Genomic DNA, 15,096 nt, shown 5'->3' with positions numbered 1-15,096 from the left:
TTTGGGAAGGAAGCAAACAGCCTCCAAAATTTATACAGTCCCATAATGGTATCTTACATCAATGAGGTTTTATATTAGGTTAGCAGGAAAGAATACATTTCAAAGAATACAATATTTAGAAACTTTGCCTATTAAAAGGATCAAAAATAAAACTTTGGTCATTTGAAGTGGAAGTTGGATGACATCAAAGTAAGGAATCATATAAAGGCTTTTTTGCTAAAAGTTTTCACTTGCAGAAGAATGCTGTCAAACTCTAGTCTTAGGCTGCTGAAAATCAACAAGAGCTTTTGTGAAAACACGTATTTTCACCAGCCAACTCTGCCCTCTCCACTCCACATCTGGATTCTGGAAGTAGCATAGGGACCAAGATCATGCATTTCTAACAAGCTCTCAGATGATGGTGACACCACTGATTTGTGGAACACACTTTTCAGTGTAACTGCTGTATAGCTTTTCTTTCCTACATTAGATGAATTCATTCATATTATTGTGATATAAGAAAACATATTTTAAGTCTAGAAAATATAAAACTGGAGGTGACAAGGCCTGACAACAGAGAGAGGAAAACCTAAGATTATAATTCTTTCTACAGGACTCAAATAGTAGGCAATGTCTTCATTATAAAAGGACAAAAATGGTAGACTTTCAAATTTTACCTGTAAGTTCATCTGAATTCTTTTGCTTAATTCAGAAAAAAAAAATTTTACTCTTTATTGAGTGATGTTAGTAGCTTGGTTATACATTTTTTAGTTTTACTGAAATAAATTACCAAATGCTGAAGATAACCTGACTTGGAACCTGAGGGACTAGAATTTAGTAACTTTAAAGATTTTCACTCCTTTGAAATTCTGTGATCCTATTAAAGGAATATAGAAAATACTATCAATACAATACAAGGAAAACAAACCCCCCAAATTTTAAGAATAGATGGATAAGAAGGAAAGTTTGAGGAGCATGAGAAAAACAATCAGATATAAACTTGCATTGCAACTTTGAAAGATCTCCTACCTGGCCTCTAAATAGCGTCCAGTGATCAGCAGTAGACCTCTAAGTGCAATAAAAGTATCTCTTCCCCAGCAGCGGAAAATACCAGAAGAAAAATGAGGTAAGCCTAACAGAAAACACAACAAAGTAATATGTTAATCTTAATAATACAAATAGTCTATGAACTCCATAATTATAGACCAGTTGCTCTAAACCTGGGGGACAAGGATGAGCTATAGGGAGTTGGAAAACCCTCTATAATTATCTGTAAAATGTGTGTCTATGCTTATGTTAACTTTTGTGTGATGTGATATAGTTCCATATTCTTATCAGATTCTTAAAGGAATTTGTGACCCAAAAGAGGTTAAGAACTGGGCTAGAGTGGGAAGCTTAACTGAATTGATTTGAATGTGTATCTTTAAATACAGATAAACTTTCTTTTAATAAATTAAAGACAAAAATCAGAGATAAAATATTTAACACATAATCAAACACATTATAATATTGTGATATATTTGAAAAGATTCTACCTGCAATTTAAAGGCAACACATTAATCTAAATATGAAATTATTACTTTAATGATACATAATTATTAATATATCACTCTACAGTCAAACTTTATTCCCAAATTTCCCATTAACTTAAACAATTTAAAAGTGTTATACTTTGTTAGCCAGAAAAGGGTTTTACATGAGATACATGAGATAAAATAAGATGATTAATGAATAAAATCTAAAATTTTACTTTTAGATTGATTTTGGTTTCCTATAAAACATGTAAAGGAATACAATTATTATCCATATTTGTACTAAAAAACAATAATTAGTAGGACAATTCAGCTAAGGAAATTGGCATTTCAGTCAAAAAAAGAATTATTCTAAAGCATAAATGTAATAAATATTTTAGTAAGGGAAAACTGAGAACACAAAATTCATTCTTAACTACCTTCTAAACACTTAACATTATCTGACATTATCTTGTTTATTTGTTTTCTTGTTTGCTGAATGAATGTCTCTTCCCATGAAAAATAAGATCCATGATAACAGAAATCCCATCTGCTTTGTTTACCAAAATATAGCTATCATTGAAAACTGTGAATGGACAACAGCATTATAAAAATTGATTGAAATAAAAGACTAATTATAAAAGGTAAATTGAGAGATAAAAGAATTTGACTAAGATAAAAGAAAATTTTGGCAGTTTCTAAGTTTACTTCATAATTTAAGTTTCTGCTTATTGGGTCTTCAACTTCTTGGAGATTAGATATTATTTTCTTTTGTTGAGAAAGATCAGAACTAAAGGCAACACCAGACATTTTTTTCTAAATTGTTTCCAAAATAATGGTACAAAATTTCCCTAAATGCTTTGTGTATTATATATACATGGTTGATATACATGGTTTATATATGGTTGATGATAATTTTGATGATGATGATAATGACAGCAGCTAAAATACACATATATACCACTCTCTGCCACACAGACTTCCTGGTACTTTAACACATTTAAACACTTTGCATGAGATATGAGTATAAATTTAAGGGTGTTCGAGTTGATATTTCCTGAAATACAGTTTGTCATTGTTAAAAAGTCAAAACTATAAAATCTATAAAACTAGCACTGACATGTAGAAATGTTTGTATTAACTTTTTGGCCTCTAAGACTATATAATTTATAGATCACATATCTTCTGAGTAACTTCTACCTCGTCAATTATTTTAAAAGTTTACGATTATGATTATTTTTTTTGCACTACTGTCACAAAAGGGAGGCATTCTAGGTCTTAGTATTCATTTTAAAAGGAACCCAAAAAAACACAAATCTGAGTACAGTCCCTATATTTTGTTAGTATGAATTATACCAAACACTCTTTCAGGATTCTAGAAACAAATATCAGAACTTCTATTTGTATTTATCAATTTATATTTTTTAGTTTCTATTTTTCCTTTATACTATGTCTGATATGTAAGTATATCAGGTGTCATAACTTATATTGATATATCAGTATACTTATTTTTTGGAATGCTTAGCAACAGCAATGCATAATCAAAAATGTTGAGAGCACTATTTTTTATAATAGGCTTATACCAAATTCTGCATTTCATCTTTTTGTCTCCCCACAATAGCCCAGTTCAGTTCAAGGAAAGATAAGTACTAGGAGATCAAATAGTTGAGTGAAAGTATGAAACACAATCAGACAATTAAAACATTCAGATAATTCATATAGTCATTCTAAATGAAAGGTTAATTTCTTTTTAGTTGTTGAGTTCACTAAGTTTTTTTTTCTTGGTGAGCAGATGCAAATTTAAGGGTAAAAACAGGAAATGGCATAGATAATACTACTACTTTCATCTTGGCATTTAGTATTTTTCATTTGAGCTTGTAAAGTTATAGGCTTCAGTGGCCTCAAACATTAAGTACTTTCTAGAAACTTGGAATATACTAAAAAGAAACAAAAGACAATCCTTTTGCCTATTTTGTTTACTTATGCTTGTTACTTGATTCAGGGTTTAATTTTGTTTGCAGGAAAGGATGCCAATATAGTTGAAAGCATTTGACTGCAATTAGACACATAATAAAATGTTATTTAGTAACTGTTTTGTGTTTTGTGATTTGTTGAGAATTTTTATGTGATCTCTTGGTAATATAAAGCCAGGTTAATTTTTAAAAGATGTATGATATAATGGAAACTGGGTAGTAAAACAGATCTGATTAAAAAATGGAAAATGTCAAGAGTTGAAAAAAACAGAAACATGCAGAAGGAAAGGATTAACCTGTCACAATAAAAAATACACATAAATCAATGGCTATTGCATAATAATTAAATAGTAAGCATTTATTATTTTTACAAGTGAAGTAGCTATTAAATTTTACCAAGCAGTAACCCAAAATCTTAGATAACATCGTGAGGTTTTTCATATATTATCATTTCTCCATAATTTTTCCTTTTCGAATAATGTGACTTACACATTTTAAACTTGTACGTCATTTCTTACCTGCAGCTAGAGACACACAACATTGCTCCTTTTCTTTTGTGATCTCATTTAGCCTATATGGTATATCCGTAAGTGAAGGTGAAAGATGTGGCAGAGAAGAGAACTTTCCCACTCCACACATTTGGACTGAACCCAGTGAAAGATGTTTCACAAAGGTAGACCCATTCTGAACAAAGCTGTAACAAAGTGATGGAGTTTAAAATATTATTTGTAGAAATACAGAATTTTTATTCTTTATTTGATCTTAAAAATTTGTGGTAAGAACACTTGAGATCTATCCTCTTAACAGATTTTTAAGTATTCAATACAAATTGTTATTTACAGGCACAGTGCTATACAGCAGATTTCTAAGACTTATTTGTCTTGTATGATTGAAATTTTATACCCATTGATTCAAATATTTTTAGCAGTATCATTTTACTTGGTTTCTTTTCTTCTAATAATATCTCTACACAGATGTGTCACAATGGTAATATCAGTTGAAAAAAATTTTCAACTTGATCAGATTTCAGAGTTGCTGGCTTGAAGTCCAAGGCCTATTGTGAAACAAATGGTAGGGCTGAAATTTTATTTTTTCTGAAATTATGGTTAAATACGTTTGGTAGGTCTTCACTTTCATCTGCACTGGTACATTGCAATCTGTGGTTTCATTTCAGGGAAATTCATTGTTACAGGCAAACTTCATTCATGCACAATATTTTCTCTTAATTAATGGAAATTTTAAAAAAGTACTATGTATGTATATTCTAAGAATTGTATCCATTAACTTAACAAATCAATGAATAAATAGAAACAAATATTATGAAACAATTACATTTTTCCAACATGTTTTTTCAGCTTTATAAAACAGATTTAACATTGTTTTTGTACAGTCCAGATTAAAGGATGCTAACAAATTTTCTATCCATTTATAAACTATTTAGCAATATGAGCCTATCATAATTTCTCATATCTTGGTCTTTTAAGAGTATGTATAAACTGACTCTATATAGTTTCTGCAGAAACATGCCTATTTACTCAAGGTTTATTCGATATACCTTGACATCTGCTTCCATGCTATATCCAGGAGAGTGGTGTATGCACCAATTAATATAGCATCGAAATAACAAGGGATAAGATAACGCGGGATCTGCTTCAGGTAGAAGAACATAGCCTGCAACCATTTACCAACCTGTTATAAAAATAATTCCAAAAATTAATTTCGTGTGTTTGCAGGCTAGGTGCATTTTAAAGACGCAAATCTAAACATGCAACCAGATTTCCATTTATTAGAACCAAAAGATAATGAGGAAGGGAGGAAAATGTTTCAGGTTAGAAAACAATATAAATATTGTCTATAACATGGTAATATGGTTTTAATTGTGCCCTTGTTTTTTTGGATTAGAATACAGCTTCACTTACTTCAGCAATATTTCCTGATCGTGAAATAAGCCGGTTACTGACATAGTCAATCATCCAATCTCCAGATCTCAAATTATCACAAAAGGGATGTCCCAAGTCATTCCTTGGTCTTATTTCTGCCAGTATGGACATTAATCCTGAAAATTCAGAGAAATATCATGCTGTATTATTGGCAAAGGCAAACTGCTCCCATGGCCTGGGTTGCTGCTAGTCTCTAATGATTTGGGGTGAACACATAACATGGAGGCAGACACAGGGCTGCACAGCCCACAGTGGCACTTCCCGTGGTGGTTAGAGGTAAGTGGGGCAACACTGGCTGGAACCGACATCCGAAGGCACACTGAAGGGGACTACTTCACAGGGGCTGTGCAGAGTTTTCCAAGGTTCCTATCTTCTGGCACTGGTCTTGTCCTTTTGGATTTTAATGTTATAATATTCAAAGGCAACTCACATGGTTTCTCTTCACTAAGGCTCTGAGGATAGGAAAATCATTAAGTCTAAGTCTTTTCATGATGAAAAGACCAGTAGATTCATTAATATTCAGGCAGGATTTAAGGAAATTAAAGAACCGGTCTCAGAGCAAGAGGATCCATGATGATGACTATAATAAACCCTGCTTTGGAAGGAATCTTTGAAATATAACAAGAGGTACTTGGAATTAAACAGAGTATCAAAGCGATGCATATGGGCATATCCTTAAGTAATACTCAAATAGAGGCATTAGAATTCTTAAGTATACATGGCAGAGTCTGTTATTTCAATGACAGAACAATAGTACTTCTTTCATCATTAATAAAATCATTTCCACCACTAACTTCATGGACTTGATTTCAACTAAATTTACTATTGATTTAGAATTTAATTTTACTGTGTATGTAGCATGTCTTAGGAAATTAAAAAATATGTAACTTAAGATATAGGTCTTTCTCTTAAGGGGCTTACAACCTTCTTTGGGAAGTAAACCTTAAAACACAAAAAAACTAGAAAAGAAGACAGTATAAAATAATGTTTTACACATGCCCTAGCATGTAACAGAAAGCAAATATTGCTCAGTAAATGTCAGTTACACTTTGGTGAATAATGGAATGATGTACCAGAACAGTGTTTGGAAAATATAGCTGATGATGATCCATGGGATTGAATGATTTGTGGAAGAGGTAGCAAGAAGTTAGAAAATCGATTAGAAAATCGAATAGAAGTAGACAGAACTTAGTCTTAGAATAGGGTAATAACTGTACTAGGAAGTAAAAAAGATACAGTATACTAGAGAAATTACAGAAAAAATCCACAGGTCATAATTACTGATTGAATATTGAAGATAAAAGAGGCAGATCCACAAACGGATTCTTGGATTCCAACAGGATTGTATACATATTATTACAAGAGGTAGGGAAGTAGAGAAGGTGAATTTTGTTTAGGTAAGAGAAAGTCAATGAAGCTATTAAGTTTAATCTGCAGATGCTATTAACAGGCTGCAGGAAACATCTGGTGGACTGCTGGAAATATTAAACTGTCAGAGGGAAAGGGGACTGGTATAAGGTAAAAAAAATAAATGAGGTAAAGGCAATTGTATTTAGAAACAATGAGAAAAATTTCATGAGGAAGTAAAGAGAATAAAGAACTAGACTCTAAAAAAGACAAAGGCTAGAAAAGTTTATAAATGTGTGATCTTTTCAGTCAAGTGGAAGGAGTTCAACAGCTGAGAGTGAAAATGGAGTAGATATCTATTTAAGATTCTAACATTACTCTCAGCATAAAACATTTTGTGCTGAAAATGAGAATGTTTTAGAAAAAAATCAAATGTTCTAAGTCCAAAAAGTCCCAAAAATTTGATGAGCGCTTCTTATGTGCTTGGTTTGGTAGAAAATATGCATTCTAAAAACAAGAACTCCAAAAAAGGCAAATACTCTTCTTTCTCAAGGAACAATCAAAGCATCTGCCAAGTACTCACTATGAACTAAATGCTGTGTAAGTGCTTTCCATGTACTAACTGATGTAACCCTAACAGTAACTCCTTGTGGCAGGTCCTGTTACTGTTTCCATTTTATCAATGAGAAAACTGAGCCACGAAGTGTTTACACCAAGGTCAAACAGCTAGTCAGTATAACACAGGTAGTCTGGCTCTAAAGTCCATTTCTTAACTACAATGAAAATCATTCACAGAAAACATTGTACTGATTATTAAAATAAGGCAATGTATTCCAAGGGTCAAGTAAGAGGTATAGTAAATAAATACAATGGGTGTCCAGGGGACAAAGAAATTACTGTGAAAAGTAATAGTTAAGGAATGTTTCCTGGAAGACATATGAATTGAATTGGCCCTTAAAGATGGGTTAGGTGGACAAAGAAAGAAGGAGGAATTGCAAGGAGGCATGATACACGGAAACTGTACCAACCAAGAATGTATGTGTGATTAGCCAAATTTCCTAGACAAAGTCTAAGAAAATATTATCAACCAGATAGATTATATTGGTAAATATCTAGTTCCTACATCCTGTCTTAACAACTACTCTAACTACATAATATTTTACTGTAAGATCTCTTTGTAGGATAAAGCAAATATGCAGCAAAAAAATATATTTCCAGTAGGATGAAACAGGAAGATGAATGCATTATACTTACAGCCTAGTTCCATTTTGGGCTCAAATAAATGATCGCACTAAATCTTCAAAAAAGCCTATAAATTAGACAATATTTTTCACCTTCTATATAGGTAGAAATTGTGGCATGGAGAAGTTACTTGACAGAGGTCAATCAATGAGTAGGTGGCAGAGCCATAATTTGAAGACAGGCAGCCGAATTCTGAGCTCATACTCTTATTTCTTAAAGAAGATACCAAACGACTGTAAAAAAAATGCTCAAGAAGCTTAATTATCTTTACATTTGCTTACCTTGAAGACCCGCATATTTCAGAGATGACCAGTTTGGTATGTCATAACACCCTCCACCATCTTCTCGTTCTTCTGATTCACTTCGGTAAAGTACCTGATTCAGCTCAGCCAAAGTTAATTTAGAGGCAATACTAAGTAGAAAATAAAGAGAAATGGTTAAATACCATAAAATTTCATTTGCTGTCAATAAAAATACAGAAGAAAATCTAAATCATAAACATAAAGTATCTTAATAATGCATGCTTTAGGAACTCAGCATTATAATATACATTATAAATAATATATATTGAAAATAGCAATCAAAAGATAAGATATGTTAAAAATTCAATTAGAAGTAACATTTCTTCCAAATCAAGGGAATAAATAAGTACCAAATTATTAATTAGAAGTATCTTAGAATAATCTTTTGGTTGCTATATCCTTTATCTCATAAATTTGCTTTTTTAATCTTTCTAGTTCGGGCTTAGCTTTTTCCCTTCTTTATATTCTCTTATGTGTGACATTGATAACTTTTTATGCTAATTATCTTAAACTCAAAATACTTATCAAAGAACCAGTAAAGAGATAATCAAAAGTAAAAGTTCACCACTTTAGAAATCAGTTACTACTCTTTGTATTTCTTTTTCTCTTCTCTCCTCTCCTAAGATTGCATTGTCCTTCAGCTTGGTTTTTCAAGAAACCAGGATTTTGTTTCTTGATAATGATCAGAGGGAAGTATCTAACTATCATAGCCTTGATTTCCCTTTGTTCAGTTAGCAGTGAGGTGGTAAAACTAACCCACCTGAAAAAACTGAAATCCTACTTGTACTTCTAGCTGTTTGGATAATTTCATTTGACAAAGCCTCTTGAATTTTATGTGAACACACATCCCCTTGAATGTACTTCCTTCTTTTCTTTCTAGCTCTGCCTCAACTTAGAAAATTGCTGGCTGTGCTTTGTTGTTCCCTCTGATTCTTCCATCCCCATGCTCCCAGGTGGGAATAAAACATCCTTCCTCAGCAGTTTGTGAGTGATGTCTGAGGCTAATCTGCGAGCACTCTTGGCACCAACTCTGGCAGCATTTTTTTCAACATGTAGCAGGTGAACTCCCTGCATTAAAATTACCTGACAGCTTATTAAAATGCAGATTTCTTGGCCTTGCTCCTAGATAATCTGAGTAGGTCTGAGCAGGAATATGTATTTTATATGCAAAATAGATAACCCCCTAGCCAGACTTATTAAGAGAAAAAGGAAATCTACACAAATCAACAGAATCAGAAATGAGAAAGGAAAGAGCAAAACAGACCCCACAGAAATACAAAGAATTATTAGAGAATACTATGAAAATGTATATACTAACCAGTTGGAAAACCTAGAAGAAATGCACAACTTCCTAGAAAAATACAACCTTCCAAGACTGCCCAAGGAAGAAACAGAAAATCTAAACAGACCAATTACCAGCAAAGAAATTGAAGTGGTAATCAAAAAACTACCCAAAGAGCAAAATCCCTGGGCCAGATGGATTTACCGTGGAATTTTATCAGACATACAGAGAAGACATAATACTCATTCTCCTTAAAGTTTTCCAAAAAATAGAAGAGGAGGGAATACTTCCAGACTCATTCTATGGAACCAGCATCACCCTAATACCGAAACCAGGCAAAGACCCCACCAAAAATAGAAAATTACAGACCAATATCCCTGATGAACACAGATGCAAAAACACTCAACAAAATATTAGCAAACCGAATTCAAAAATACATCAAGAAGATCATACACCATGACCAAGTGGGATTCATCCCAGGGATGCAAGGATGGTACAAGGACAAAAACCACATGATAATTTCCATAGATGCTGAAAAAGCATTCGACAAAATTCAACATCTATTCATGATAAAAACTCTCAACAAAATGGGCATAGAGGGCAAGTACCTAAACATAATAAAGGCCATATATAACAAACCCACAGCCAACATTATACTTAACAGTGATAAGCTGAAAGCTTTTCTCCAAGATTGGGAACAAGACAGGGACGCCCACTCACCCCACTGTTACTGGAGGTCCTAGCCACAGCAATCAGACAAAACAAAGAAATACAAGGCATCCAGCCTGTTAAAGAAGAAGTCAAGGTAACACTATTTGCAGATGACATGATATTGTATATAAAAAAACCCTAAAGACGCCACTCCAAAACTACTAGAACTAATATGTGAATTCAGCAAAGTTGCAGGACAAAAAATTAATACAGAGAAATCTGTTTGTTTCCTATACACTAATGATGAGTTAACAGAAAGAGAAATTGGGAAGATAATTCCATTCACAATTGCATCAAAAAGTATAAAATACCTAGGAATAAACCTAACCAAGGAAGTGAAAGACCTATACCCTGAAAACTACAAGACACTCTTGAGAGAAATTAAAGAGGGCACTAACAAATGGAAATTCATCCCATGGTTTTGGCTAGGAAGAATTAATATAGTCAAAATGGCCATCCTGCCCAAAGCAATCTACAGATTCAATGCAATCTCTATCAAAATACCAACAGCATTCTTCAATGAACTGGAACAAATAGTTCTAAAATTCATATGAAACCACAAAAGACCCCGAATAGCCAAAGCAATCCTGAGAAGGAAGAATAGTCAGGGGGATCTCGCTTCCCAACTTCAAGCTCTACAACAAAGCCACAGTAATCAAGACAATTTGGTACTGGCACAAGAACAGACCCAAAGACCAGTGGAACAGAATAGAGAGCCCAGATATTAACCCAAACATATACAGTCAATTAATATATGATAAGGGAGCCATGGATATACAATGGGGAAATGACAGCCTCTTAAACAGCTGGTTTTGGCAAAACTGGACAGCTAGATGTAAAAGAATGAAATTGGATCACTGTCTAACCCCATACACAAAAGTAAATTCGAAATGGATCAAAGACCTGAATGTAAGTCATGAAACCATAAAACTCTTAGAAAAAAACATAGGCAAAAATCTCTTGGACATAAACATAAGCGACTTCTTCATGAACATATCACCCCAGGCAAGGGAAACAATACCTAAAATGAACAAGTGGGACAGCAAAGGACACCACCAATAGAACAAAAAGGCAACCTACAGTATGGGAGAATATATTCATAAATGACATATCCGATAAAGGGTTGACATACAAAATATATAAAGAGCTCATGTACCTCAATAAACATTAAGCAAATAATCTAATTGAAAAATGGGCAGAGGAGCTGAATGGACACTTCTCCAAAGAAGAAATTCAGATGGCCAACAGGCACATGCAAAGATGCTCCACATCACTTGTCATCAGAGAAATGCAAATTAAAACTACAATGAGATATCATCTCACACCAGTAAGGAGCACCACCATCCAAAAGACAAACAACAGCAAATGTTGGCGAGGTTGTGGAAAAAGGGGAACCCTTCTACACTGCTGGTGGGAATTTCCAACCATTGTGGAAAGCAGTATGGAGGTTCCTCAAAAAGCTCAAAATAGAAATACCACTTGACCCAGGAATTCCACTTCTAGGAATTTACCCTAAGAATGCAGCAGCCCAGTTTGAAAAAGACAGATGCACCCCTATGTTTATTACAGCACTATTTACAATAGCCAAGAAATGGAAGCAACCTAAGTGTCCACCAGTAGATGAATGGATAAAGAAGATGTGGTACATATACACAATGGAATATTATTCATCCATAAGAAGAAAACAAATCTTACCATTTGCAACAACATGGATGGAGCTAGAGGGTATTATGCTCAGTGAAATAAGCCAGGCGGAGAAACACAAGTACCAAATGATTTCACTCATATGTGGAGTATAAGAACAAAGAAAAATTGAAGGAACAAAACAGCAGCAGAATCACAGAACCCAAGAATGGACTAACAGTTACCAAAGGGAAAGGACTGGGGAGGATGGCTGGGAAGGGAGAGATAAGGGGTGAGGAAAGAAAGGGGGCATTATGATTAGCATGTATAATGTGGGCAGGGGGCACGGGGAGGGCTATAAGACACAGAGAAGACAAGAAGTGATTCTATAGCATCTTACTACGCTGATGGACAGTGACTGTAATGGGGTTTGTGGGGCGGACTTGGTGATGGGAGGATTCTAGTAAACATAATGTTCCTTATGTAATTGTAGATTCATGATACTAAAATAAAAAAAATTAAGAAAAAGAAATGGTGTGGTATGAAGTATAATGTATACAACTTAGTTTCCAACAGTTCAGAAACACTGTGTGCGCGTATGTATGTGTACATAGAGATGTATATGTGTTTGTATATGTATGCATCTATCTGTATCTATTTATAGAGAGTGCATGAATGTGAGAGGATGGACATGCAAGCATGCACACAAATGATAAAGCAAGAGGACAAATGTTAACAGGGGATGCGAACAGTATTGGCCCTTGGACCACCAAGGATATAGAGGACCCTTAAAACTGCTTAAATCAGACTTGGGGTAATTTATCAGTTACTGAAGTGGCAAAACTCTGTAAAATAAGGTTGACTTACAAAGCAAAAGGAATTTTCAATATAGGATCTGAGTTGTCAACAGCAAGGCTCCCAGATTTAAAGTGAGGACTGAACTGTGTCAGATGATTTCGAAGAATTCCAACAGCGACTTGGGCATGTGGGTCAAGACTAACTCTGAAAATGTTAATTAAAAAATGGTTAGTTTTAGGAGTGATCTATTCAAAATTAACAGGCTATGTAAACTATTTTAAATTATAAACAAAGTCAATAATTTGAACTCTAATTAACATACCTGAATATAATAACACTTCCTGGAGATAAGTTTTCAAATTCTATTTCTTGAATATATTCATTGGGTCCTTTTGTGGCAACCCCAGCTTGTTTAACAATTTTACTTTCATTAAGCTTGAAAAAAATTATATAAGAGCATTCAATAAATAATTCTAATATTCTTAAAATGTTAAACACAGTAGTAAGATGGGAGTCCCAAATACCTGGATGTGTTCTCTAATATCTACTGTGATATTTGGCATTCCATTTATTGAATTCTCATCCTTCTTATAAGGATCTGTGTTTCTTTCAATAGTTCTGGCTTCAAGAACTACTTCATCAATTTTGCCTAGGAATATATAAATATTTTAACAAAATTTCATGTTAAACTATCTGAAATTAGGAATTGCTAAAGGTGTTTTAAATCATTTAAGCTGAATATGAAATATCAGTTAAAAAATACAGAACAGTCTGAAAGTTGATGATTCTATACAAGATGCATTTTTCACACAATGCTTTTTGTTTTTAAAATCATAAATTAAGAAAGGTTCATTTTAAAAGAGATCTTATCAAATAACAACAGCTTAGCTTTGAGGAACAATATGACCTTCCTAATTTTGAGCAAAGAGAAAAACATAACTAGAAAGGCTTATATTTTTAAAAAATAGAGTATTTCAGAAATATAAAAGGTAGGGAAAATTTTGAAAAACCCAGATCCTACTATCTAGTTTAAGAAAACATTACAAAATAACCAAAGCCCCTGTGTACCCACCCATTTTTCCCCTTCAGAGGTAGCCACTACCTGCAGTTTGGTGTTCACTGATGCAGTACAATTATCTAAAATGTATGTTTCCCTAGTCAACATATATTATTTTCCTTATTTCCAAGTTTTAGTAAAGTGGATTCAAATTATATGTACATTTTTTCAACTTACTTTCTACTGGACAACACTGTATTTTTTAGATTTGTTCACAATGCTACATTAACTCTAGCTCATTTATTTCAAATGCCGAATAATATTCCACTGCATGAATATATGAAAATTTATTCTATTAACACTGTCACTAATTTTTTCTTATTTTATAAATAGTGTTTCAATGAATATTCTTGTGCTCACTTCTACTGAAATGTATGAGTTTCTAGGAGTAGAACCATTGGGTCAAAAGATAAATAAAACTTTAACTTTATTGTTTAAATAATTTAAGCTTTAAGCCATTAATCTAACAATAACTAACAATACCTTTAGATCCAGACATTCTATTTGTTGAAATAAATATAAAGAATATTGCTCAAAAGAAAAAATTATTCCAGTGTATATTTAAAACAAGAATAATGCTAAACAGACTAAAGAATATTAAAAATGAAATACTAACATAATATGAAACATTTAACATAATGAAAATCATAGTTTATGGACTGACAAAATGGGAATGCTTTAAGAATGATCAGTGACTAAAACAAAACCTGAGATGACATTGCACATACTGACTCCAGCCATGTAAAACTATATATTCACATTACTAACAATCAGACAAAATTACTAATATAAATTTAGAACAGCTAAAAAAAACAAATGAACATTTAACCATAAAATTATTCAAGTTGATCATTTGTAAAAATTGGAGGTATGCAATAACTAGTATTAACATTTGAGAATATTTCTGTCCAGGCTCTGTTCCATGTAGTAAAAAATATATGTTACCAAATTTTCTAGTTCTTTTTCTCACCTACATCCACACTTGCACAGTGTTATAATATATATAATATATTATAAAAACAGCAATGCAATATAACATAGTATGGTTTAATATAACAATACGATATAATCACAATAATGTTTTTAGATTACATTACCAGGGATGCACATTTGAGGCACTTCCTTGCTGTAAAATGAAGTCTTGGGATTCCTGAAAGCAGTTCTAGACACAGACACAATAGACTGATGGATACTAGGTGAGTGTCTTGTTACTGCTACTATGTCCTCATCAACCTGATCCACATAAACCTGAGAAAGAGAGAAAACATGTTATGCTCAAAATGGAAAGACTTACTCTGAAATTGAATCTTGAGAAAGAAACTTAGAAAACT

At 33.0% G+C, this 15,096-nt stretch overlaps 1 protein-coding gene across 8 annotated transcripts in view; it reads right to left on the bottom strand.

The window, feature by feature from the left end:
* Nucleotides 1-15,096, bottom strand: part of AGL (amylo-alpha-1,6-glucosidase and 4-alpha-glucanotransferase) — an 83,969-nt gene that overhangs the window by 19,819 nt on the left and 49,054 nt on the right. For all 8 annotated transcript variants that reach the window (XR_012130253.1, XM_073234344.1, XM_073234340.1 and 5 more), the window contains 9 exons: nt 14,863-15,013; nt 13,233-13,357; nt 13,031-13,143; nt 12,778-12,912; nt 8,274-8,404; nt 5,383-5,519; nt 5,019-5,152; nt 3,982-4,157; nt 1,009-1,111 (listed from right to left, as the gene is read on the bottom strand). Coding sequence is in view for 7 of the 8 variants with exons in the window: in XM_073234344.1 (XP_073090445.1) it covers nt 1,009-1,111; nt 3,982-4,157; nt 5,019-5,152; nt 5,383-5,519; nt 8,274-8,404; nt 12,778-12,912; nt 13,031-13,143; nt 13,233-13,357; nt 14,863-15,013 (1,205 nt within the window). In the remaining variant the exon portion in view is untranslated. The remainder of the gene's footprint in view (nt 1-1,008; nt 1,112-3,981; nt 4,158-5,018; nt 5,153-5,382; nt 5,520-8,273; nt 8,405-12,777; nt 12,913-13,030; nt 13,144-13,232; nt 13,358-14,862; nt 15,014-15,096) is intronic.

The sequence above is a fragment of the Manis javanica genome, chromosome 4 (assembly GCF_040802235.1).
Source record: "Manis javanica isolate MJ-LG chromosome 4, MJ_LKY, whole genome shotgun sequence".
Classification (NCBI taxonomy): domain Eukaryota; kingdom Metazoa; phylum Chordata; class Mammalia; order Pholidota; family Manidae; genus Manis; species Manis javanica.
Note: the sequence above shows the minus strand (reverse complement) of the source record. Positions and strands in the feature narration are given on the sequence as shown.